This window comes from Rhipicephalus sanguineus, chromosome 6, assembly GCF_013339695.2.
Source record: "Rhipicephalus sanguineus isolate Rsan-2018 chromosome 6, BIME_Rsan_1.4, whole genome shotgun sequence".
Lineage (NCBI taxonomy): Eukaryota > Metazoa > Arthropoda > Arachnida > Ixodida > Ixodidae > Rhipicephalus > Rhipicephalus sanguineus.
In genome coordinates this window covers 168,853,192-168,876,785 of record NC_051181.1, presented here as the reverse complement: position 1 = coordinate 168,876,785, position 23,594 = coordinate 168,853,192, and the positions used below count along the sequence as shown (strand labels likewise).

The following is a 23,594-nucleotide window of genomic DNA, read 5'->3' as shown; positions in this document are numbered from 1 at the left end:
ATCGAACAGAAATGCACAAGTAGCATTTTATACCGCCTTCTGATCCAGTGCAGTGATAATTTTTATTGTGCATAGTTAGAGTACTAGGGATTATATACTGAGGACTTACTACGTTGTATCGGTTAGTACTAGAATGTCCCACTGGTGGCACAAACTGTGTTCTAGCTTTACCTTCATATTTCCATTCCTAAAGTGTTGGTGAACATTATATTGATGTTTTAGACATTCTCAAGCGTTAACCTTTCACTCTACAGGTTTTCCCGCTCACTTTAATCCAAGTGCCAGCTAAAATAATCCGCACGCCACAAAAATAATCTGAGCGCCAAACTATTTAATCCATGTGCCAAACATTTAGTCCTAGTGCCAACATGTTTAATCCAACCGCCACCACAAATAGGCCGCGTGCCAGTGAGTTTAATCCAAGTGCCGCCATGTTTAGTCCAATTGCCAACAACTTTAATTCAAGTGCCAGTCAGTTTAATCCATACGCAAGAAACAGAAGGTTTGCCAATTTATATAGCCTAAATGTCGGAACAAGGTCAACATGAAGCGAGACGAATATTTATTTTTTTGCCAATTCATGGTCGCGCTTAGGAAATAAGGTGCTACGGTATTTTGCCCGAACGTTTTGGTGTCATATATCTTAGAATTCAAAAAGCTGTGCGGTTTAATTATAGATGTTTGGGTACTAAATGTATACACTCATAGAGCATGTGGCTGAAGCCCCGAGTCAGTTTATGCTTCATCGCTGTGGCAGAATTTGGGTACTCCGTTGATCGCATCTGGCGTCGTCTGCTAGCAGACGGCATTAACAGGAAAAGAGTTCACAGTCGTCTGCTCGGCCTAGTGACAGCGATGGTGATTTACAGACGATGCTCACCCAGCCTTGAAATCAAAGAATAATCATTTAAAACCATGCATTTATTTAGGTTTTTGTACAATTATTTTTTTTTTTTTCAAAGCATCAAAGGAGATACGCTTATTCATGTAACAGACGACGCTGCGTTGCTGAAACGTGGTCGCGGTCGCTTGTAACACGCGTGTTTTCAGAGGGGAATGCTTCCAGATGAGAAGCGAGCTTTGCTTGAAATCATGGCTGGACGCAAGTGAGGACCACATTTCAAACATCCAGACGAACTTCGTCGAAAAAACAGCAGGGTGTTGGTGCTCGACTCGTCGAGGATTGTGGATGTCTACAGGCGTGGTGGCAACATAAACCAACCGCTCTGGGCATCAACATCAAAACAGCAATTTATATAGTCACCAGCGACAGAGAAAAGCCAAAGTGGAAAGCTGGTTCTAAAAAAAAAGTTTAGAGATCTACACTAAGACTGATAAAGCAGTCCCTGGAGGAGGAAATGCCTGGGGTAACAATCAGTACAAGCAGAGTTGATTGCTTGCTGGACGCCCACAGCTACTCAGTGAAGCTGGTGACGCAGAAGCCCGCATACCGCAATCGTGAAGATTTCATGCGCGGGTCTAAGCTGTACGCTCAGTGGCTGCAGTCCGATGGACCACGTGTGTGCCGGTTCTACTTGGACAAAACAAACTACAATGTCTGGTGTTCCAGGAACTTCGGCAGGACAGCTAAAGGGCGACCAGCTGTCCACATGTCGACAAAAGGAGCGAACTTGAACATTATTCCATGCATGTCTGCAAATGGCGTTATTCACTGCACTGCAGTGGACAGAGTTCACTCGGCTATTTTCAGTGATCTCCACAGTGATGTTTCGGTCCTTGTAGAACGTGAGGAGTCAAACACAGCAGCTGTGTCCTTTTTGATGGCGCACCTGCTCATGCTCGGGCAGAACAGGCAGCTTTGGCTAACTCAATGCACTCTATCAAGCACCTGCCAGTCCCTTCTTCAACCGAATAGAAGAAGTTTTTTTTTTGAAAATTGAAGTCACGCATGAAGGCCTACCTAAGTGAAAGCCCTGGTTTAGTACTGGTGACACCGCAAGGTATGACAAAAAATGAGAGCAGGCTTTCTGTGCTGCTTGACGCAGCGCTATATAAATATATATATATACAGTCGACGACCGATTTTTTGGACCCTCAAGGGACCGCGAAAATGTCCGAAAAATCGCGCAGTCCGAAAAAGCAAATGTGCCCCCAAAATGCACACTTTATTGCTTACTATTGAGCCGGAGGGCGGAAAAAGTGATTTATCTTCTTCTGGACCATGTTTCGCTTCCATGTGAGCACGTCCGCCCGCATTTCGGCTAGAGTTGTCGTGTCGCTGTAAGCTGACGAAAGAGTTGCGAGCGCTTGCATCAGCTCAGCTTGCGTCGGCTGTGTTGTTGCAGGTAAGTCGTCGTCGTCATCGTCGCTCTCGGACTCTGCAAGCACTTGGCGAATGATTTCCTCATTCGTGAGGCCAGCGCAAAGTTCTAACTCGCTGTCCACACACGCAAACTTGGAAAACGAGACATCTGATGGAATCTCGACGCCCGCAGTGCGAAGGTCGTCGATAAGCTGCTCGCTTTCCGACACCTGGTCGACGACACTGTCCTCGTCCAAGGCGGCCGACTCGCCATTCAACACAAATCCCGCGTGGCGGAAACAGTTGCGCAGCGTTGTCGATGTCATCGATTTCCACGCATCGGCGAGCATGCTAAGTGCCCCAAGCAAATCAACCGAGTACGCTTTTCCGCTGTCGAGGCACACCACCGCACGTGAAAGCAAGCGTGACCGATAGCTCACTTTGAGAGTGCGTATGACACCCTGGTCCATCGGTTGTAGGACACTTGTCGTGTTCCGTGGCAAGAACTCGACGCGCACAGCCTTCAAGTTGTTTATGTGCCCGTGCGCAGCGCAGTTGTCGACAAACAACACAATTTTGCAGCCTTCTAGATCAAATTTGCGATCTAGTCTTCTCACATAGCTTTCAAAAATGTTCTGCGTTACCCAGGCCGTTTTGTTGGCCTCGTACGAAACAGGCAGGGACTTTACACCTTTAAAGCACCTCGGAGCTTTCAACTTGCCGATGACGAGCATCGGCAGTTTTTCTGTGCCCGACATATTGCTACCGATCAGTACAGTAACTCGCTCCTTACTGTGTTTGCCACCATGACAAGGGTCGCCAGCAAAGGCAAGAGTCTTTTCTGGCATCAGCTTGAAAAAAAGTCCGGTTTCGTCACAGAGTAAAGTATCGTCTGGCGAGTACTCCTGTAAAAGGGACTGCAGCTTTTCAGAGCGGTAGTTCGCAACGACGCTGAGGTCAACAGCTGCACTTTCACCGCACAGCTTTTTCAAACTGAGGTCAGAGCGCTTCTTGAAGTTCCTTAGCCAGCCGTCACTGACCTTAAATCCCTCAATGTTCATTTGAAGCGCCATCATCTCAGCTTTCTGTTTGAGGAGGCCCCCGGAGACGGGAACCTTGCTGGCCACTGTCGACTTCAGCCATACGAGTAGGGCCTCCTCGAGCTTAGGGTAGGTACCTTGACTGACATTTTTTTGACGAGATCCAGTGGACTTTTCCGCTGCCTCCAAAATCTTTTGCTTGTTCTTGATGTAGTCTGAAAGGGTCTGTTTGGAAATATGGAACTCTTTCGCAACGTCTGCGCGCGATCGGCCACTTTCAACAAGCTTGACGATGGCAGCTTTTTTTGCCATCGACATGGTGACATACTTGCCGCGCTTCATCGGAGCTCTCGAGGCCGACGACAACATCGACGATCCCTTATCCATTATGAATCAGCGCAGTTAGCTAGGCAACACACGCGGAGGCGGAACACATGGCACACGCACAGGCGAAAAGTCAGTCGATGCGTTCTTGTCAATCCAACGGTCACAGCAGAGAAGAAAGAAAAATTTTTCGGCAGCGACGCCGATGCGGAAATAGCCTCGATCCAGCAGTTCGATGTAGCCACCCTAGCGGAGCTAGCGGCCGCGCGCACGGCCAGCACCGGTTCGAGGCTACTGGAGAAAAAATAAACAAACAAGATGGCGGCGGCGCGAAAAAATGCTGGCAGTCGGCTCGACTGGCGCTTGGAAAGTCTGAAATATCGAACAGCCCGTCCTTAAGTGTCCGAAATTTCGAGCTGCGAAATACGTTGAACTTATAGGGTATGTCCTGGTGCCGGGTAAATGTCCGAATTATCAAGCATGTCCGAAAAATTGGGCGTCCGAAAAATCGGTCGTCAACTGTATATATATACATACACTGATCGAATAAATTGATGATTGCAGCAGCATCTCATGTGAGAGCGACCCAATGAAATATATGTACCGTACAGACGTCCACATATGCCGGAGTAACGAAGATAAATAAAGAATTACTTGAAATTGCTGTTCACTTCGAATAGGCGGTCAGCGCGAAAAAACGAATACAAAGCACGATCGCTCGTCCTTGTGCCTTCTCTTTCTCCTGTCTTCGTTTTCTCGCGCTGCGTTGAATATGTCACCGTGCGACCTAGCCCAACAATGAATACTATTCACATCATCGGACACATATCATTTTGTTTAAATAAAAATATAAGAACTGAGGTGACTGTAAAATGTAACTTCTGGTGTCAACATGCACTCTGCAGGACGAAAGCCTCTTCAAATTATTTCCACTTGGCCCATTGCCGCCCTTGGCTAGGTTTTCTATCACTTTGTATCCATTCCGTCGCTCTAATTGAGCATAGACTATCGGTCCTTCACATTAGTGACCAGAGCTAGAGCTGCATTATATTGGGTGCCAAAACCAAAATCCATTTACGAGCTCTGAATTTCGTTCAAATACAAAATATCCTTTAACACGTTCGTAATGAGCAGCACACAGACGCCCTTTCTTTCGTTTCTATTAAAATGATCCTGCCCGTACCAAACATTGCATCTATACAGACTTGTGTTCACGAAGTGTGAGTGCTCCAAACACGGCTCAAGCAAACTATGGCAGTAACTTCTTTTTCATAAATAACAGCGGTCAATACAAATATTAGTGCTGCTTTCTACTTTCCAATTATTGTATTTAATATTGTAGCATTTGTATTTTAATTGCACTGCTGTTTTCATGCCCCGTATTACTGCTTCTTGTGTATGGATTAAACTGACTGGCACTTGAATTAAAGTTGTTTGTGATTGAATTCATCATGGTGGCACTTGGATTAAACTCACTGGCACGACATTGATTGTTGAAGTTGTGGTCCACAAACTTCGTAGTGCTATTTTTGTGCCAAGGAAGTGCTTATTTTGCAATAAAATCACGTTTTAGTTGTCTGCATCGCGTTAGCGCACTTCAAATCATCTGCCTGAAATCAGACTTTCATACGTCACTGCTGCCATGCCCAACGTTGTCCGCCTTTACTGCGCTGCCACCGACACTAGTAGCAGCAGAGCGAAAGTAGCGGGACCCACAGCAGCAACAACAGCCATGAAGCCATCGAAGCTTGCCGCAATCGCCGCAATGGATGTGGACGGAGAACTTGACAACGAGACATTGGCTCGCGACGGTGGGCTCCAATTCAGCGACTTGATCCCCAATGAACGTGGTATGCTGCTGAGGGCTCGTAGTGCCGGCGTCGTTGCATGCGGCATTTTGTCGAACTTTCTGTCAGAGCGACTTTCGCGAGCGCGCAAAACACACACGGCAGGACGCGATCCCGAAACTACCACTGAGACACGCCGTGACCGCATAAGCGAAGCAGGGCGCTGGGCGGAGCGCAGTTCGGCGAAAACGAAACCTTTGAACCATGCACGTCGTTCCCCATGGCAACGCCAAAGAGGTTCTTTTTTACATGAATCAAACAGAAACGAACAAGCAGCACTTTATTACGTCTCGGGATGCACGGAAGGTTCTTTTTTTTATTGCAGCTAGTTTGATTACGAGTGATTAATTGCACTCGGACTCTCTCACGTCATCAGGATCATTTCCAAAATTTCCCGCTTGTGGCGCTCATCGTGTGATACATTTAGCTTAATTTCTCAGTAAGTAGGGCACTGCTGTTGATAATATTGCCATTTTAGACATTGTCATACATCGACCTTTAACTCTGACATAAGTTTTTATTTGCCTTTAGTGTCCCTTTAAGACTCGACAGCCAGTCAGAGGGTATAGTAATAACTGCACATAACTAAGATCCAGGCATATTTGCAGGGCTATAAGGGCATGCATTCATCACTGTAGTACTATTCCATTACAGTGTGTATTAGCATGATCCCACATCTTTTTGCATCCCATTGTGCCGTGGCAGAGAAAGCTATGGAAATGCCCACACATTTTGCTTATGCTGGTTCATTTAAGGTTGTTTCAGCAAGTACAAAATGCATCGGGGCTCGTTTTTTAGTATAACCTTCGAGGGGACCTTGAAAGTATAGAGCTTTTATTGAGTGTACTTTGGCAAACTGCTTAGCACACATGAGTATCTTTAGTTTGCTTTCACTTGGGCCTATGCTTAGTAAAACACAAGCACATAGTGAAGTAAACCTTGGTAACTTGAAATTGTGCTAAAAGGGAATAAATTTTGAAATGAGTGGATAAGCAGAAATGAAGGCCGGCATAAACCAAATGGATCCTTCCTGATGACCAGACATTGCAGGGTACGGCATGCTGTTTGTGCTCCACTGTTGCCACCTGAAAAGAGTGTGAAAAACGTGGGCAGTGAAAGGACACTACTTCCAACTGAGCTCAGAACTTTAGCTCTAAGTTGTTCTTGTGTTCACAAAAGCCATCATTAACACATCGTCCACTAGCAAGCGGTATCCTGAATTTTCGTGGCATTCTGTTTTCCTTGTAGATGCAAGTAATGTTTGTACCTTAGGCGCAAAAAACTCAGATTGTGTTAAAGGGACACTAAAGGCAAATATTAAGTCGACAATGATTGTTGAAATAGCGGTCCAGAAACCTCGTAGTGCTACTTTTATGCCAAGGAAGTGCTTATTTTGAAATAAGATCACATTTTAGTGGTCCGCATCGCATTAGCGCACTTCAAATCATCCGCCTGAAATCAGACTTTCATACGTCACTGCTGCCGTGCCCAACGTTGCCCGCCTTTACTGCGCTGCCGCCGGCACTAGTAGCAGCAGAGCGAAAGTAGCGGGACCCACAGCAGCAACAACGGCCATTGAAGCCATCGAAGCTTGCCGCAATCGCCGCAATGGATGTGGACGGAGAACTTGACGACGAAACATTGGCTCGCGACGCTGGGCTCCAATTCAGTGAGAGGGTTCATTCCGCGGCACCCAGTGAAAAGACACATCGGTTTCCTTGCTGCAGAACTGGCGGCGTGCACCATTCGGGCATCCGGTAATATCACATGCATGCGGCATTTTGTCGAACTTTCTGTCAGAGCGACTTTCACGAGAGCGCAAAACACACGCGGCAGTACGCGATCTCGAAACTGCCACTGAGACGCGACCACGTGAGCGAAGCAGGGCGCCGGGCGAAGCGCAGTTCGGCGAAAACGGAACCTTTGAACCACGCGCGCCGTTCTCCATGGCAATGCCACAGAGGTTCTTTTTTCCATGAATCAAACGGAAGCGAAGAAACAGCATTTCATTACCTCTTTTGATGCACGGGAGGTTCTTTTTTTATTGCTGCTAGTTTGATTACTAGTGATTTATTGTAGGCAGACTCTCATACGTCATTGGGATCACTTCGAAAATGTCCCACTCGTGGCGCTCATCATGGGATACATTTAGCTTAATTTCTCGGTAAGTAGGGCACTGCTGTTGATAATATTGCCGTTTTAGAAGTTGTCATACATTGAGCTTTCACTCTGACATAAATTATTTGCCTTTAATGTCCCTTTAAAGTTGAGCCCCTTTAAAGAGTGCCACATATCTTGGGGGTGTGCGTTTTGGAGATAGATTGAGAGGTCGCTGGGAGGCACAGCACACATAATTTAATTACAACCAAGAAAAAGGAGAAAAACTCAACACTGAGTAAAAAGCAAACAGTGAAAACCTTACGTGATATACTCTAAACAAATCTCAACAAAATAAACTAACATTAAAGTCCTAAATAAACCAACAATAGGGTCAATATCTGAGGCCCTAACTACAATCTGGCCACTAATCTGGCCACTTTGGCCTTGCAGTCGAGTCGTAGCCCAAATGGAACACTCTTACTTGGTTCCGCCAATCGTAGTCTTCTCAAAGTCTAAACTCGGTTGTGTTTCATCCAAGGCCGATGTTGCCGATGATCCTGACGAAATTGTCGTTGAAATTGTCTAGCTAAGCTGCTGTAAGCCTTTTTCCCGGTCTCCTTAGCTGACGTAGTAGGGCGTCTTCGTCTTAGGCCTGACTACGAGCTTGGCCTCTGCTCGAAGTTTTGACGTGGAGTCCCGGGAATTGTTGCTGGCCAACTTTCAAAGAGGGACTGCTGCTGATGCATCTGGAACTGTCACAGGAGGCTGCAGCACCTCTGGGGAGCCTCGCTCGAACGTCATCGATGCCAATGGTCACGCCACGTAGTGCCAGCATCACAGCGTCCTGAAGCGAATCCTCTGCTCCTGTTCCTCGCCAGTACAAAGCTGACAATGCAATCTTCTTCGACCGTAGCCACACAAACAACGCCAACTTGTCGTATACTTTCACATTCATTTATGGCTCGTGTCACGCGCTTCTAGCTTTGTGCCGCCCCGTGCACGCGCTTTTGCCGTTTTGAGTGCCTCTTCAGCTTCTTCTTCGTCGTCTTTCTTGCGCGATCTCCTTACTCATGACAAAGAGGCCCTGATATCGCAGGCACAATTGGGTATAACAGACACCCATATGGTTGGCCACCCTACCTCTCCCATTGCTTGTGTCTCCTTTGATGTAGAAAATTTGTTCGTAGAGGACAAGTTATTCTTTATTTTTTGTCGAAAATATGACTTGTGATAGACGTCTTAACTTTGGGTGCAGTTCCATTGGCTGCAGTTGCGTCCATTGTTTCCACAATGAATGCAACCATTTGTCTTCCTTTATCTTGTGGCACGTCATACGTAGGACAAACGTGAAGATGCCTAAATGACAGATTCAAAGAGCATAAGTGCAACACAACAAAAGTGATGTTAGGGCATCTGGGTTTTCATTGTAAAGACTGCGGATGTGCACCTCAATTTGGAAACACTAGCATCATGTCCAAATCAACTGAGGGGACATTGTCGAAGCCCTAGAAATAAAAAAGCTTGGTGAATCCTGTGTCAGCATGCTACCTGTTATGCCCTCCTAGAAAGATGACGGATTCCTTACGGGACCCATTCTGCATGCACAGTAGGAGTGGCCATGTGATGCTCTGAGTGAAAGAAGGGAATTGGGGGCCTCTCAAGTGAGCCCTCGAAATTCCCTTCTTTCCTGCATTCACAGTGAGGGTGTCGTTCTGGTAGACTTGATGCTTTCACATAGTATGTGAGGGCTTATTGGTCCGCTTGTTAAACGATCACGTGCTACGTGACGCCAGCTGTCCTAAGAAAGTATGTTCCACACTCACCGTCATGGCTACGAATGGCGCCGACTAACACTGCCAGGTTTGCATGAATAAAAATGCCAGGCCTGCGCTGAAACCGCAGCACAGTCACAGCGAAAGCTGGAAGTGCAGCGTTTCTAGAGCCCGTTGTAAGCTCTCTTGGGGCTACTAATACAAGTACACTAGCAAGGTACCCACTACGCCATTAATCACAATTTTTGTGAAGTTGGGAAGCACCTACTAAGCCATTATTCCTCATTCTGCGGAGAAGCGAGGCACCATCTACACGTCTGTAAGACATTATGTGCGCTTTGTTGAAGCGACGACTGATGACGGTAAAGAATTATGGCTCAGCCCTTTGTAATAGGTTGGAAGCTTTAAACGGCCCACCAGTTATGCAATTTGCATTTTGTGATGCCCGGTCGCTATTTTCCTCTCCCGCCATGCTGTATAACATACATTGACGTGGGAGAGAGAGAGGGGGGGGGGGGGGGCGAAGAACTTTATTGAGACCCGAGAAAATAGATTATGGGCTTCCTTGGCAACCAATACAAGTGCACTTGCGAGGAACCCACTACACTATAAATCACTGTAATTTTTGAGAAGTAGGGCAGCAGGCACTGTGCCATTTTTCGTCATTCTACGGAGAGCGTTGGTACCTGCTAAACGCATGTAAGGCATTATGCGCACTTTGTTGATGCTGTGCGTCTCTCATAATCATATCGTGGTTTTGGGACGTTAAACCCCAGATATTATTGTTATTATATTGTTGATGCTGTGCCTGATAACGATGAAGAATTATGGCAGAGCCCTTTGTAATGGGTTGGAAGCATTCAACAACCTACTCGCTGCGCAATTCGCATTGTGTGACGCCTGGTTACAGAATTCGCGTTGTGCGACGCTTGGTGCTTATTTTACTCTTCTACCACGCTATATTGCATATGCTAATGTGGTTCCTTTCCGACATGAAGCCTGTATAGGGTCTTTTTGCAAAGCAGTTTCAAGCACTGGCATGGTTCAGAGGTTGAACACTGGGCTCCCACACAGAGGGCCCAGGTTCAAACCTCGTTTCATCCTGGAATTTTTTTCTGATTTCTTTTTTTTTTTTCTTATTTGGAGCGATAGTGGTTACGGACACCGGCAGTGGCGGCGACGGACAACTACGGCTCCAAAAACGGCCGCTGAAATGATCTCATAACAGCTTTCGCTGTTATAAATACCCGATAAAGTGGACCACCGCCACCGTAGTTCAATTGGTAGAGCATCGGTTGCAGGTTGCAGGTTGCAGGTTCGGTCTCTGTTGACGACAAGTGGTCTGTTCGTCCACTTTACTTTCTTCACATCTGTATCGCCATTACTAGTACTACCCTGTACCTTCCTTGGCTTCATTAAACATCTGATGCTCTGTCAGATGTCTTGCATTTTCCCATCTTTTGTTTATTCATGTACGTATTCTGCACAACTATCGAACAAACTTCCAGGTAGTGTGCCCTGCGTACACCTCTTTGTGCTCTTTTACTGCAGGTATGAACTACGTAGCCTAAAAAATATGTCTCGACAGGAAAAAAAGGACTGATGTGTGCACTCACTGTTTGCTGTAACGTAAAAGCAAACACGGAGTCAGCTGTAAAATGAAGATAAGTTCAAAGATAATGGCAATACATTGTAAAGCAGCACTTCAAGCTCGAAAAGGGCATAGTAAATGAGACTGTCTGTCAAGCTAAGAATAACTGGAAGTGCGCCCTTCTATACAGCATTCCTCCCATTCAAGAAATGCTGCACATGTTGCATAGCTAGGGTGCACTGTGCACACAATCTTTTTTTTTTGTTTACGACAAAGCTACCTGGCAAGTGTGCGCAAAGCAGTCATCCACATGGTGTGAACAAGTTATCGGGCCAACTTCCAAGAAAGCGAGGCAGTCGCCAAGTATTGTGAGAAAGTTGTGCAGAAGAAAACATGGATTGTCTGTGGAGTGATCCACCAAGCAAATTGCACAGTAATGAAACAAGCGGTACATAATAAACATATCACGAAAGGCCTCATTTAAAGTTTATCTTAGCTGCAGTGTGCCTACATTGAAATAGGGGCTCATCAGAAGACCCTGCTTATTAAGAGACTCCTCATTTAAGGGACAAGAACTGCTCTCTGGTCTCTAATGAAGGGGTTTCACTATAAATGTTCGGCTTGATCAGCTGCTAGTAGTGTGAGGTTTCTTGACATCAATCACTGGCATGGGAACCAATATTATGAACGAAAACGGCATTTATTAAAACCTTTTGTTTCAATAAATTTCAGTAGTGCGCTGGGTGTCCTTGTGTGCACTTTGCCAATGAACATGCCAATTAGCAGGGACCCTGACCCCAGTTCAGCATGAAGATCCTTAGCAAGAGACAACCTTTTACTGCATTTCAGCAGGCAGTGTTCTTTCCGAGGCACAACGCATTGCTGACAAGTGCCAGCTGTCTTTGTGTACAGCTGCCAGTGTCCTTAATGGGAAAGGGAAAAAAGAAAGGCAGGAAACCCAAGCTCTGCACTGCTGTGCAAGACCACAACAAAATGGCTATGAGCTGTAGCCATTTTGTTAGGGCTTTGTTGTGTCGCCACTCATGCAGGCCACTCATGCAGGCTCATGTAAGCATGCATGAGAAGCGTCTGGCTTGTCAGCATCACTTGCACTCTGCATTCATGCCGTCCACCTGGTTGTGCACTGGGTGGCACACCAAATTCTATTTCCTCTTTTTTGATGATGCTTTAACAGGGTTTATTGCTCTCACAATATTCCCAATACGTCCAGAGTTTCGTGCAAGAACTTTAAGAGATGAAAAATGCATTGGCTCCACAGTGTAACCAGAAAGACTTTGTGACTAATATGTCAAGCTATGTGAGTTTTCAATTTGTGCTGCATGCTTGCAGATGGACATCATGGTGGACTACTGTCGAAACTTGGGCCAGCAAAACATGACAGCTTCTGTAATTGACCTGAGTGCCTCGTCCTTCTTTTGGGACCAGAGGAAGAGCACCTTGTACACGGTCAGTGGCCTTCATTTATCTCCTGGTTGAACGGCTGTCGCTTAAGTTACCGAACACTGGCAAGGCAGTGCTTTACCATCACAGACTTTCCTCATTTCCTTGGACTCCATCCTTTATTTAAGTGGGCAAGAGTGAATATGCAAAGTGCACCAATGTAAACCTATCCCATTGTTTAAGGCAGTTCTGCTAAGATCTGATAAGAAAGTTTGTTGAAAAGGAAAGCACTGTACAGCATATTCAAAAATAATTTGTTGCGCTATTTATGATATGATAACACATGGACTAACTTTAAACAAGACATGGAAGGGGCAACTGCTTTAGGAGATGAAGTTGCTGTGTTTCAGCAGAGATGATTTACAACTGTAAAAAAAAAAGGTAATGTTCAATATGCTGGGGAAGAATTAAGAATGGTTTATAGTGACCTAGTTGAAAAGCAATGCATCAAGTCTTCTCGGGTGATCTGCTATAAGTAAGGCCACCCTGAAGTCTCTGATGTCACTTCGTATAATTGCACAGTCGCGAGAGTTCTTTTTTTATACACAGCACAACCTTTTTCGAACATTATTTTTTTTAAATGTGGAAAAAAACATACGATCCCAGAAAACACAATGAAAATTCACTAAAAAATCATGCAGCTTCGTTTGAAAAGCAAAGCAGTGATAGGGATATCGAGGGATTTCACTGTACTGATTCGAGCAGCACAACTGAAGAAAACAAGAGACAAAGGGATGACAGGCAAGGACATCACTGTGCTTATACGCACACGTGCACGTCCCGTGTAATAAAGAGTACCAGTATGATTGCACTGATGTCTGTAAAAATTACTGGCAATCATTCAGAGCTGTTTATGAGGTTGATGTACACACTGAGAAACAATGAATGAAAACACATGCCAGTTTCCTTTTGGCGCATACCCTCTCACCCCACCTCCACCTCCCACTTTACGAATCTTCTGAATCTCGAGTCCCCAAGGCTGGCATGTACCGTATTTTCTTGTGTATAAGCCCCACAAAACATACAGAAAACTTGAGTCAAGGTCGGAGTGTGAGCTAGTATATACGGAAATTTCTGTTCTATGCATAAGTTGGCTTCATGCACTGCTTTACGGTAATGCGAGGAAGGTGGCTTCATGGCAATATTGGGGATATTATTTTCTTAATTGTATTTTCCCGCGGTTTGTATTTGGGGATGTGGCTTATATGCAGGGTGGGTTATACACGATAAAATACAGTGTGAATGTTTTAATTACAACGTAAGTTGGTATGTCTGTCTCATAAGTCATGAAACCCTTTCCTTCAGTCTCATGTGGCACATACCCGCATACCACAGTTCATGTTGTGCAGGTATGCCCCACAGATCATTCGCAGTCTCAATAAAAACAGTAACAATGAACATACACTTTGAAAATTCCAGCAGATCCCACGCATTGCGAGAATCGATATCATGATCACTTGCCGAATATAACAGCTGTGATTGTAGCTTTGGCTATTCGCTCTTACAACAATTCATAATTAGCTATGTTGAGAAATAAATTAGTCAAAATATATGCATTGTGGCGAAGCAATTGGTACTGCTTAACGGTTGCGCTCTCCAGCAGCTCCTAGTGGGTCGTCCTCTTCTAAACGCCGCTCGCGCTCGGAGCCCGTGCTTTTGCCTTGACTGTCGCCATAGTGCATTGTCGCCGAGTGCCGTCCAATAAACCGCTTAACAAATTGGTGGAGAGTGCTATGCTCCCATTCAATGCCCCTGGAGCTTCGTTCCCGTGCTCTGCCATCTACCATGCCTCAAGACGCCGCTCAGCAAACGCCGCCTCCCACACCGACCACATGTCCCGGTGTCCCACGCATCCATGATCCACCTATCTTCACTGGCGCCGATGGCACCGACGTGGAGGACTGGCTCGCAATTTACGAGCGCGTGAGCGTACCCAACAAATGGGACGAAGCAGGCAAGTTGAGCAACTTGGTCTTTTACCTCACGGGAGTAGCAAGCTTGTGGTACAACAACCACGCGTCCAATTTTGCTACTTGGTCGGATTTCAAGACCGCCGTCATCAACGTTTTTGGCCGCCCTGCAGTTCGTAAGCTGCAAGCAGAACAGCGCTCACGCGAACGAGCTCAGCAGGCCGGTGAATCTTTCACCAGCTATATCGAAGATGTCCTGGACTTGTGTAAGAAAGCCAACGGCACCATGTCCGAGTCTGACAAGATCCGGAACATTATGAAGGGCATTCACGACGGTGCCTTCACCATGTTGCTCGCTAAAAACCCTTCCACCGTGGCCGAGGTCATAACACTGTGCCAGAGCTACGAGGAGCTCCGCCGGCAACGTTCGATGACCCGTCGCTCTTCACCACGCGACGAAGAGCTTGCTGGCTTGGCGGCCATACCTGACCACGCCACGCTGCTGGCAGAAATGAAGGCATTCGTGCACGAGGAAATCGCACGCCAGTTCTCTCTCCTGGCCTTCGCCCACCCGCCGCACGTTCAACAGTCGTCGACGACCCTTCTTTCTCCCATCCGCCGAGCTATTGAGCAGGCAATCGCGGAGGTGATGCCGGAGTACCACCAGCAAACTCCGGCTCCTGCGCCACAGAGTTACGCTCAGATTGTCGCCAGGACGCACCAGGCAATCCCTGTGGCTGCACCGTTGAGTTACGCCGAAGCCGCCGCTAGACCTCCGTCCTTCGAAGTGGGCGTGCCGGCTACGTATGCTGCCGTCATCCCTAGGCCCCAACTGCAACCCACCTTGCAGTCATTTCAGCAGCCGTCCCGTCAATCGCATCCTGCGACGTGGGCGGGACCTGCCCCGGCGAACCGATGGCGCACACCCGACAATCGGCCCATCTGCTTTGCATGCGGTTATGCCGGTCACGTGGCCCGTTACTGCCATCGCGTGCAGCCGCCTCGAGTCGCGTCAACCACCACCAGCCAGTCCAGCCGTGCATTCTATGACCCGCCTATGTCGCCGACGTCACGCCCAGCTCCATCCACTCGCCGCTCTCCGTCTCCACGCCGTTGCTCACTGTCACCAATGCTGCCACGTTCTGTCGCATGAGAGCAGGAAAACTAGTCGTCGCAGTCCACGAGGCAAGGGCTGCGACACTATCGAACTGTAAAAGCCCTCAGCGAAGTCCATCGAATGTCATAGACGTGTTTGTGGACGGTGTTCGCGCATCTGCCCTTGTCGACACTGGAGCCGCCGTATCCGTTATGGACGCAAAACTTAGCCGCTTACTTCGAAAAGTGACGACGCCACTTTCTGGGATGTCCCTCCGTACCGCCAGCTCCCAGAGTATTAGGCCAACAGCAGTATGCACTTCTCGCGTCATCATTCAGGACGTTCTGTACGACGTCGAGTTCATCATAATTGCTGCATGCTCCCACGACGTCATCCTAGGATGGGATTTTCTCTCCCGCCACGACGCCATAATTCACTGCGCACCAGCCGCCCTCGAACTCTCACCGTTCTCACATTTGACGCCGGCAGACAGTCCATCGGCATTCACCAAGACCCTCGTCAAAGACGATACCAAAGTTCCTCCAAACTCGTCGACGGCTGTGCCAGTTTACTGCGCCGGTCTCTGCGACACAATTGCGCTCCTTTCGCCATCTGACCGCGTTTGCACTAGGAAAGGGTTGCTGGTACCTTTCGCGACCGTGCAAGTCACTCAGGGTAGCACCGCTATTTTTGTTACCAACCCATCCCCGCACATTGTTACGTTGGTGCGAGGGGAATGTCTCGGCAGAGTGGAGCCCCTCGAAGACGCACAAGTTCTGGACGCACCCGATGACTCGCACTGCAGCAGTTCCCGTACCATCAGTGCCGTTTCCACGTCTGATTCCTCACCCGCGGATGTATTTGGTCCCTCCATTGCTGACAACCTTACGTCGGTCCAGCGTTCCCAGCTTCTGTGCCTGTTGGAAGAATTTCGTTCTTCTTTCGATGTCGGGCAAACTTCTCTCGGCCGCACGTCCGCTGTTACGCATCGCATCGACACTGGCGCCCAACCACCACTGCGGCAACGTCCATATCGCGTGTCTCCCACAGAACGTCGGGTAATTAATGAGCAAGTGGACGATGTGCTTCGACGCGACGTTATTCGACCCTCGGACAGCCCATGACATCTCCTGCTGTTCTCGTTGCCAAGAAGGATGGTTCTGTGCGCTTCTGTGTGGACTACCGAAGGCTCAACAAGATCACTCGAAAGGATGTTTATCCACTGCCGCGAATCGACGACACGATTGACAGCCTCCAAGGAGCAGAATACTTTTCATCTCTCGATTTGCGCTCGGGGTACTGGCAAGTACCCATGGCTGATGACGCTCGACCGAAGACAGCCTTTGTCACACCCGACGGCTTGTACGAGTTCAACGTCATGCTGTTTGGTCTGTGCAATGCGCCCGCAACCTTCGAGCGCATGATGGACACCGTTCTGCGCAACTTGATATGGCACACGTGCTTGTGTTACCTGGACGACGTCGTCGTTTTCGCTCCGGACTTCTCCACGCATCTTCAACGTCTGCGGCATGTTTTGACGCGTTTGACCAACGCCGGCCTCCAACTGAACCTGAAGAAGTGCTGATTTGCAGCACGGCAGCTGACAATCCTAGGCTACGTCGTGTCCAAGGACGGAATCCTTCCCGATCCGGCCAAGCTTCGGGCCGTGGCCGAATTTCCCAAACCTACGTCCGTCAAAGAACTGCGCAGTTTTGTAGGACTGTGCTCCTATTTTCGACGTTTCATACGCAACTTTGCCACCATCGTATCGCCGCTGACGAAGCTCCTTGGAAGTAACGGGCCCCTACATTCGTGGTCGTCCGAATGCGACGACGCGTTCGCAAAGCTCCGTCGTTTGTTGACCTCTCCTTCCATACTACGCCACTACGACCCTACGGCCCCAACGGAGCTACACACGGACGCCAGTGGTGTAGGCCTCGGTGCTGTTCTTGTGCAACGCAAGCCAGGGTTCCCCGAATATGTCGTCGCCTATGCAAGTCGTACGCTTACTAGAGCCAAGACCAATTACACTGTCACGGAAAAAGAGTGCCTGGCGATCATCTGGGCCCTTACAAAATTCCGACCTTATTTGTATGGTCGCCCATTTGATGTCGTCACCGATCACCACGCACTATGCTGGCTGTCTTCATTGAAGGATCCCTCGGTCCGTCTCGCCCGTTGGGCACTTCGCCTGCAAGACTACGACATCCGCGTGCTGTACCGCAACGGACGTCAGCATGCTGACGCCGACGCCCTCTCGCGCTCCCCCTTGCCTGACGACAATGCCTCCTGCTCAGTGTCTCACACTGCTGTTTCTTCTATCGATGTTCACACCATCGCTACCGAGCAGCGCAAGGATAAATGGATCGCTTCGCTAATAGACTTGCTCACTGATCCGTCGACAACACCAACCACTCGCGCGTTGCGTCGTCAAGCCCACCATTTCGCCATTCGTGACGACCTACTGCACCGACGCAATTACAACGCCGACGGCCGCCAGTGGCTGCTTGTGATACCCCGAAGTCTGCGTGCTGAAATATGCGAGTCCTTCCACTCTGATCCGCAATGCGCGCACTCTGGGGTATCCAAAACTTACCACCGCATTCGACAACGATACTTCTGGCGAGGGATGTACCGCTACGTGCAGAAGTTCGTCCGCTCCTGCCTCGATTGCCAACGCCGAAAACCTTCAACGCACGTGTCACCAGTCGGTCTACAACCATTACCTTGCCCTAACCGTCCGTTTGGGCGCGTGGGCATGGATTGGTATGGACCACTTCCTCTTACGTCGGCTGGTAACCGTTGGGCCATCGTCGCCGTTGACCATCTAACGCGATACGCCGAAACCGCTGCCCTCCCAGTGGCTACAGCGCGTGATGTTGCCTCCTTCCTGCTACACCGATTCATGCTGCGTCACGGTCCACCCCAGGAGCTTCTCAGCGATCGAGGCCGTGTCTTCTTGTCGGAAGTCGTCGAAGCCATTCTCAAAGAGTGCCATGCTGTTCATCGCAAAACTACTGCTTACCACCCGCAGACGAATGGCCTAACCGAACGCTTCAACCGCACGCTCGGCGACATGCTCTCAATGTACGTCGCCGCCGATCACACAAATTGGGATGCCATTCTGCCCTTCGTCACCTACGCCTATAATGCCGCCCCTCAGATCACTACTGGTTTTTCACCCTTCTTCCTGTTGTACAGAAGGCACCCGTTGCACACCATTGACACGATACTACCCTACAAGCCGGATCCATCTGATTGTGCGCCTATTTCTGACACAGCCAGGCTTGCTGAAGAGTGTCGCGAGCTTGCAAAGGCCTTTACAACGCACGAACAAGAGCGGCAGGAGAGCCTTCGCGGTGGCACCACCACTTCTGAGTCCATGTTCCTCCCCGGAGCGCTCGTATGGCTCTCGGTCCCTACCACTGCAACCGGCCTCTCTTCAAAACTACTGCCGAAATACGATGGCCCCTACCGGGTCGTCGAGCGCACATCCCCGGTCAACTACCTGATCGAACCCATCGAACCAGCTTCGGACATGTGCCGTCGAGGGCGCGACATAGTCAACGTGGAGCGCCTCAAGGCCTACTATGACCCACTCATAGTAACGAGCTGTTAGGTCGCCGGACGGCTCCCTTTTCGTACCCGGGGTAATTGTGGCGAAGCAATTGGTACTGCTTAACGGTTGCGCTCTCCAGCGGCTCCTAGTGGGTCGTCCTCTTCTAAACGCCGCTCGCGCTCGGAGCCCGTGCTTTTGCCTTGACTGTCGCCATAGTGCATTGTCGCCGAGTGCCGTCCAATAAACCGCTTAACAGCATAAATAAAAAACTAATCCGTGGTCTCTCGACATTCCAATTCATTGATGCCATGCACACTTGCCTATACATAGGTGAAGCATATACAGCTCGCTTGTGACAGATGCGAGAAACTGCTCGCCTGCAACATGAAGCATGCCAAGGTGAAGCATGCGCCGCTCACCTGCAACAGATGAGACAAACTGGTCGATCCCAACATGCACTACTACAAGGTGAGGACAGCACCATTCGCTTGCAACAAATGCAAGAAAGGACTTTTTCTCACCATGCTGTGCTACAAGGACAAGCCCATTCACACCATGTAGCACGACGGGGCGAATCTCGAGCCGTTCAACTGCGATAGGTGCACGCAGCGGCACGCTTGCAGCGGGCAGCACATCATCGACAAAATCGCATGACTGTCTCGTATGCTAGTGTAAACAAATACTTCAAGAAGCATTTCTTGGATGACCTGTTCGGGACCTTATGCAGTGTGTGCGACCGCCTGTGGTTCGCATCTGACGTGTCAGGGTTACTATAATGCTTTGTCCTCAATCCTCACTTTGCCGAGGGAGATGTTCGAGTGTGCGGTACTTGCCCAAGGAAAGAGGCATTCACCCACTCGGCGAGATCAGACTGGTATTGCCCATTCATGCAGATGCGCCACCTCGTGCACACAAGTCACAAAGGGCCACATACACCCAGGTAATCTACGATAATGGCCGATAATGGCCATTCGATAATGGCCATACGATAATGGCCATCCAGTGAAGTTTGTCTACGTAGCACTTTCTAGGGCTACCAGCCTCGATGGCCAATACCTCACCTACGCAAAAGGTGACTTCAGGTTCCGACATGTCGCTGGCTCTACTGAAAGACAATTTGTCGACGAAATGACCCGGCTACCAAACAGGTCACTTGGCACTCTCTTGGACAGGGCTACCGGCTTCATTCGGCACCACAACCATAAAAATTGCTTCAAGTTCGCCACTCTCAACGTACAGTCTGTGCATGTGCACGTGTACGCCGTCCTCGAAAAAGACTCTGTGCTCACAGAAATTGGCATGTTAGCACTTTGTCAAACCTGGAGCAATGAACCTACTGCAATCATGGGATTCCAATGTGTCATCCACAGCAAGTGGCTTCATTGCAGGTGTTGGCCATGTACAAGAACACAGCAATGTGCAACTTTAGCGTAGGCTGCATCACACTTTGCCGGCTGCCAGGCATTAAAAGCACACAGACAAGCAGCCGAATTGGTGACATCTGCATTGTGCACATCAATCACAATAACAAAGATATTGCACTCACCGCCACCCACCTGGGCCCAGGAGTGCAAGAGGAGTCCGTCCAGCGGTTCTTATCAACGTACGCTTCCTACAATAACTCTGCCAAGAGGACCATGCCCCTCAACTGGTTATGCAGTTGATCCCGGATATATCGAACTCAGATATACCGAATTATTTGCTATATTGAACAGTTGAGAAATCTCCTTGAATTTCCCATGCAAAAGTATGGGGCTGGTGCACACGTATATCGAACTCCCGCGCAGCGAAACATGCGCTATATCGAATGCTGCGCTATATCGAATGCTGCGCTATATCGAATGCTGCGCCGCGCCGAAGCCCAGGAAGTGCATTTTTCCTAACAAATATTGATAATTTCTAACAAGTTCTGACCCCTCGTTGCGCGCAGGTGACGAAAAGGCGGTGTTATTCATTTGCGTTGATCTAGTTTGTTGCACAGCGCTTCTCAGTGCACCGGTATATTTGATGCGCGATCCGCAGGTTTTAATGCGCAGGCATAGTGTTTTTCAAAGAGGCTGATTTGCTGAGGGCACCAAAATGAGAATGCGAAGTGACTTGGCAGCCTTGTTGTAATGTTTGCAGTCCCTTCCTTGTTTGTTCGCGCACGATGGCATGGGGGCCCGAAAAGCATGGCCTTTGAGATGTGCAACCTCGGACGTATTTTTGATGTTTTCAGTTTTAAAACACACATCTCAGGGACACCGCTTTTTTTTTCGCATTTCTCGCCAAAGCAGCGGCTGCCTGTGCCTTCTCCAAAGCCACAAGTGCCATCGCTATCGCCAACATGTCGACGGTGGAGAAATGTTTCTTTTTTTTATGCAGCGTTGTCTCTTGCGGCATATGGACTTGTGTACTTCCCGCTTCGTTCTTGATAAATCGTAATTCGGGAATCGAACTAAACATTGTCCTGCTCGTAGCAATAAAAATGATGACTGGTGCTTGGAGCGACGTCACGTAAAGCACCGTCGTGCACTGTTTCCTTGCGGGCCTTGGTGCCAGGTGATGACTTTGGGTGTGTCATGACCGCTGATTACAGAGTACGGTGCGTCAGTGAATTTTGCGACTTATGAGCATTTCCGGGCGCCATATTGGTCAGGAGCACAGCGAGCGACTTCATCGGTGCAGATAACGACATAGCTGTTTCTGACTGCATCAATGCTGAGATCATAGCTGACATTGCCGGTGCTGTGGAAATGGGCCCCCGCGCTACAAAGCTTGCATTGGCGTTATAGGGGTTCTTTTGCAACAAACATGAACACAACAAGCCGCGCGTGCGAACCTGTCCCTCGTTTGGATCACACCGCGCACTAGAGGAGTGTAGTTACTCGCTAGTAGTGTTATGCAGCAGCCCTAACAGTCAGAGCTGTGACCCCCTATCCCGCGGTTCGCATTGAGTTGCGACCGCGGCGGGTTTCACGCCAGTGGGGACAAAGACAAGTCTTTCAACTGAAGGTGTTCATTCACCTCAGATGCCAATTGCAACAATAAGTAGCACATCAAGTTAACACCTCAGCGGCGGAGTGTTCCGCACTACTGGGGGAAACAACCGTTAACAAATAGCAAGCACATTTCGAGGGAATGATAAATGCTCATCTCACCTCGTGTGGATTTTGCACTCCGATCCGGGGCGGTGGTTCGCACTCCATGGCCGGAGCGCTACAGCGGTTGATGGCGGCGGTGGTGCTCACGGCTTGGGTCTGATGTGCTCAATCACACCTCCCAAGACCGAAGACCCCGGAGGCCCCCAAGAAAGCGACGTGCGTTCCTGGGGTCTGGAGAGGAGTCTCCCCAGAAAAGGGCAAGGAGGGAAAAACGGGGCATCTCGACTTCGGCCAGGGAGCAGGGCACGAAGGGCTGCGGGAGCGGCACAGTGCCCTCTCCCACGCAACCCCCCTTGCCACTGCGCATACAAACGTAGTGCGAAGCCGAGGTGCCGCCGCGTTGAAGGCAATGGGTTGCATGTGCAACCCCACAGTGTTCAGCGTTGATCACCGCTGTTGTAGCTGAAGGTGCTGAATTAGCTTATTTGGAAAGCTTCAGTGATATTGCCAATAACTTGAACTTCACGGCGCGCAAGAAGCAACTCAAGTTTACGGACTATTTTCATGCAAAATTATGTGCGGGAACTTGCAAAAGAAGTTGTCGCCTTGTTCTTTAGCATATGTGCGCGAATCGTCATGTGAGCGCTTTTTACTACTTCTCAAAACTGTGTCGAGGCATGCAGTGCTTTAATTAAAGCCTTAAATATGCATATTTTGTATTTCAAATTGTTGATATATCGAACTATGTTGTGGTTCCCTTTGAGTTCGATATATCCGGGATCGGACTGTAACACATATGAGACTCTTCAACATAAGCATGTGCGTATAACATTTGTACATGTCGTTAGCATCATTTCTCAATGTTTCGCTCAATACAAAAAAATTACGGCACAGTCACCTTCCCGCCGCATGCTTCACATAACATCGATTCCCACAGTACGTGGGACCTGCCGAATCTTCTTCAGTTGTGCTGCTTGAACCACTATCAGCTATGAATCAACTGGCTCAGTTGATTACCTTTTTGATTTTGCAACTGCTCGCATCTTTAGGCTTGTGGTTCACTCTATGACCATGAGCGTGAGCACTTGCTATGAAGACGCTGGTAGCACCGGAAGCAGAAACCATGCATTGCTTCAATATTTAAGCTATTCCTCATCTCCTGGCTGGTCACATAAAAAAAGTATAGTACAGGGCATGCATTAAAACTACTGTTTTCTCGGTTTTCCCAGAGTTTACATGTGCTCTGTGTCACAGATCTCGGAGGCGTGTTCGTTGGAGATAGATTGAGAAGGCGCAGGTAGGCACAGCAAACATGATTTAATTGCACACAAGAAAAACTATAAGAAAAACACTCAAAACAACTAACAATGAAAATCTTACAAACACTAGAGCAATATGCGAAATTAAACAACCACAATTCTCAGTACTTCTACACCTCCGACTCGCGTCGCTACTATAGAGTCTGTCTGGCCACTTAGGCCTCGCCAATGGAACACTCTTACTTGGTTCCATTACACGCCGTAAGTCCAGCCTCCGTTGTGCTGGTTC

The 23,594-nt window shown here is 48.6% G+C and overlaps 1 protein-coding gene across 1 annotated transcript in view; it reads left to right on the top strand.

Annotated features, from left to right (window-relative positions):
- LOC119397704 (intermembrane lipid transfer protein VPS13A) overlaps positions 1–23,594 on the top strand; it is a 1,038,245-nt gene that overhangs the window by 362,484 nt on the left and 652,167 nt on the right. Inside the window, exon 37 of the mRNA XM_037665124.2 lies at positions 12,288–12,404. Within this exon, the coding sequence (XP_037521052.1) occupies positions 12,288–12,404 (117 nt within the window). The remainder of the gene's footprint in view (positions 1–12,287; positions 12,405–23,594) is intronic.